The sequence below is a fragment of the Myotis davidii genome, unplaced genomic scaffold (genome assembly GCF_000327345.1).
Source record: "Myotis davidii unplaced genomic scaffold, ASM32734v1 scaffold1527, whole genome shotgun sequence".
NCBI classification, from domain to species: Eukaryota; Metazoa; Chordata; class Mammalia; order Chiroptera; family Vespertilionidae; genus Myotis; species Myotis davidii.
The window spans coordinates 474119-478133 of NW_006298269.1; the positions used below are offsets into that span (position 1 = coordinate 474119).

Consider the following 4015-nt stretch of genomic DNA (forward strand, 5'->3'; position numbering starts at 1 on the left):
GTGTCATGGTTCGTTGGACCATGAGGCCATACACTAAAAGGTCATGGTTCGATTCCCAGTGAGGGCATGTAGGAGGCAGCTGCTCAAGGATTTTCTCTCATCTTTGATCTTTCCATCTCTCTCTCCCTTTCCCTTCCTCTCTGGAATCAATAAAAATATATTATTTTTAAGAAATAAAGAACAAAGGAGAGGAAAACCTGTCAAGTTTCCATATCTAAATAGAACTGGTTGTATAAATATTTCTGGATAATCTGACCTTTCTGAGACTGGTTGCCCTAGTTGAAATGTCTGGGTTCTGAGATGTTTCCTGTCTTCCTCAGATCACTAACACTTAAAACATGAAACACAAGGTGCCTGCCCTCCTTCCCGCTGACCATTTGGCCAGTCCCTGCCCATGCTGAGGCTGTCTCAGGTTTCTGTACCTTTGCACCTTCTGTTCCCTTTGGCTGGAATTACCTTCCCATTCTCTGCCAGGAGAATGCATCCTGCCCGCCAGCTCAGTCTAGCATCATTCCTGGAAAAAGTCTTCCCGGACGGGTCCAGCGTGGAAAGGATTCTTCCCCAGGCTCAGGAGGGAAGCATGTTCCTTCTCTTGAACCTTCAGTCTCTCCTAGTTCCCCTCGGGGCCTACGGCACCTCACCTGGAAGAGAATGGAGGTGGCTTTTCTCTCTGAGTCTGCAACATTTTGGAGGAAGGTTTCCCGGAGTTGAGGGTTGTGGGCTGCTAGGTTAATTCCACAGCCAGATTTCCAGGCCCCCTGACCTCTAACCTGGCCCATCAGTCCTGCTCAAGGTGTGTGTTGAAGGGAGGGGGTGTCTCTGTTACACTCTGCAGCCCCTGTACCCCCTCCAGCTTCTCACTGGGTCCGCATCCTGCATGCTCCTGGCACTTAGGGCGCTCACAGAGCCTCCACAGTGCTGACCTGTCTCACGCAGCCTCCACCTTCAACCCTCATCAGGTGCTTTGTGTTCGCAACATTATTCTCAAGCATCCCTGGGGCTGCAGTGGGGTTCTGGTTGTTGTGGGGGGAGGGGGGCACGAGAGAGTGACAGAGTGACAAGGAAGAGTCTAGAGGGCACCATGGACTAATGGCAGGAATGAAGGAACCTGGCTGGAGAGGTGTGGGCAGATGTTTCGCTTATAGCCTTGTAGCCTGAGGAAAGGTTCCATCCAGAGGGTGGAGGAAGAGCCCAAGAACAGTCCCCTTCTGCCCCTGTCACTTCCTCTCTCCTCCCTCCAGCTGTGTTACCTCCCAAACCAACCCCTCCCCCACTTTGTTCCCCAACCCTGACCCTGAGTATTTGCTTTGGAACAGAGGACAGAGGCTTATGTGGGCCATTTAAAGTCCAGGTTCCTACCACAGCCCCACCTCCCAAGCCTGGCCTGACCCCTGGCTCCCTCCAGCTTCAGCTCCACGCCCACCCAACCCTCTGCCCTTGGCTGATTCTCTTCAATGTGCCCATCAGGCCTGTTGTCCAGCAGCACCAGCCAGAGACCAGGAACCTCCAGAGACTAAAAGAGGTGCTGATCCTGTACCCAGGTCTTGTTTATCTTTCTATTTCCCATTATTCATTCCAATTCAAGAGCCTGAAGACAGCCCAGGAGGTTTAGCTATGGCTTTCTTCCTTATTTTGCCCCTTTGTAGTGTTTTGGTGATAGGCATGGGTGAAGGTGGAGCTGGGAGTGAGGAAGGATTTGAGAGATGTAAACCTGGACAGCTTGCCCGCTGCCCCTCCATACCTCCCAGTGCCCAGCACTGGACACAGCCTGGCCAGAGCCAGCTGTTTGCAGACCTGAGCCAAGAGGAGCTGACGGCTGTGATGAGCTTTCTGACCCAGCAGCTGGGGCCAGGCCTGGTGGATGCAGCCCAGGCCCTCCCATCAGACAACTGCATCTTCTCCGTGGAGCTGCAGCTGCCCCCCAAGGCTGCAGCCCTGGCACACCTGGACAGGGGGAGCCCCCCACCCGCCCGGGAGGCACTGGCCATCGTCTTCTTTGGCGGACAACCCCAGCCCAATGTGAGTGAGCTGGTGGTGGGACCACTGCCCCACCCCTCCTACATGCGGGATGTGACTGTGGAGCGTCATGGGGGTCCCCTGCCCTATCACCGACGCCCCGTGCTCATCCGAGAGTACCTGGACATAGACCAGATGATCTTTGACAGAGAGCTGCCCCAGGCTGCTGGTCTCCTCCACCATTGCTGCTTCTACAAGCACCAAGGAAGGAAGCTAGTCACGATGACCACAGCCCCCCGGGGTTTGCAATCAGGGGACCGGGCCACCTGGTTTGGCCTCTACTACAACATCTCAGGGGCTGGGTTTTTCCTGCACCCCGTGGGGTTGGAGCTGCTGGTAGACCACAAGGCTCTGGACCCTGCCCGCTGGACCATCCAGAAGGTGTTCTTTCAAGGCCGCTACTATAAGAGTCTGGCTCAGCTGGAGACCCAGTTTGAGGCCCACCTGGTGAATATGGTGCCGATCCCAGACAATGGCACAGGTGGGGCCTGGTCTCTGAAGTCCCAGGTGCCCCGGGGTCCGGCTCCCCCTCTGCAGTTCCATCCCGAGGGCCCCCGCTTCAGTGTCCAGGGGAGTCGAGTGGCCTCCTCATTGTGGACTTTCTCTTTTGGCCTTGGAGCATTCAGTGGCCCGAGGATCTTTGACCTCCGCTTCCAAGGGGAGAGAGTGGCCTATGAAGTCAGCGTCCAAGAGGCCTTGACCGTCTATGGTGGCAATTCACCGTCTGCTCTGCGAAGCCGGTACACAGATGGTGGCTTTGGCTTGGGCCACTTCTCTTCACCTCTGACCCGTGGGGTCGACTGCCCCTATTTGGCTACCTACGTGGACTGGCACTTCCTTCTGGAGTCCCAAGCCCCCAAGACAATACGAGATGCCTTTTGTGTGTTTGAACAGAACCAAGGCCTACCCCTGAGGTGACACCACTCAGATATCCACTCCCACTATTTTGGAGGCCTTACAGAGACAGTTCTGGTCATCAGGTCTGTGTCTACCATGCTCAACTATGAGTATGTGTGGGATATGGTCTTCCACCCCAACGGGGCCATAGAAGTCAAATTGCATGCCACGGGCTACATCAGCTCAACGTTCCTCTTTGGTGCTGCCCGAAGTTATGGGAACCAGGTTGGGGAGCACACGCTGGGCACTGCCCACACCCACAGTGCCCACTTCAAGGTGGATCTGGATATAGGAGGTAAGATATCCCGGGGGAGAGGGGGTAGTGGCATTCCAGAAGAGGGGGCTGACGTCTCCATGCCTCGCTTTAAAAATTGTCATTGAAACATTAAAAATGTAAAAATATATGAAGTAAATATGCCAAACATCAGATTCCTAAAAGATTTCCACCCTTAGTGGATCAGTCTCAGATTATTTAAGCTGATTCCTAATATGGAACCTAGTTACATTCTAACAGATCATTCAAAACTCTCCAAAATTCAGGGAACTGACTGCCTTTGGCCCTACTCTTAATTCCTTGCCAAACCTCAAACTATGGGAAACACCTCCAAGCTCCAGCAACTTTGGGCCCACATGTCTGCTGTCGTGTGGTGAGGCGTTGTTGGTTTCCTTCATGTGCTGATGTGTAGGCACTAGAGTCAAATGAAGACTTGGGTCTCAAGCATTGCCACAATACTAACAGTGTCCCCTTGGTGAAAAGCCAGGACACGTTATTTAAGTTCTCTAAGCCTCAGTTGTCCCAGCTGTAAAATGGGGACAATTGTAGTTCCTCCTTCAGAAGGCTGTTATATAGATAAATCACCAGTACATGTAAAGCACTCAGCATGAGCCTGTGCATAGCACCTTCAGGTTCAGTAAATGTGAGCTATAACTGTTAATATTTACATGGTACGGTAGTTCTGGTGATGCCAGGGGGCTTTAGATATGAGACACAATACCTTCCTCAAGTCAGAAAGATCTGACTCTGCACATTGCCTGCTAGGCTGTTTCAACTTCAGGTAAACCACCATTCCTTCTCAGAGGAAGGTCAGGAGATGTCCAGTCA

General features: G+C 53.0%; 1 protein-coding gene across 1 annotated transcript in view; it reads left to right on the forward strand.

The window, feature by feature from the left end:
* The first annotated feature begins 1002 nt into the window (after positions 1-1002).
* Positions 1003-4015, forward strand: part of LOC102758218 (membrane primary amine oxidase-like) — a 9993-nt gene continuing 6980 nt past the window's right edge. The window contains 1 exon segment of the mRNA XM_015570561.1: positions 1003-3208. Coding sequence (XP_015426047.1) covers positions 1615-3208 — 1594 coding nt within the window. The 5' untranslated portion in view covers positions 1003-1614.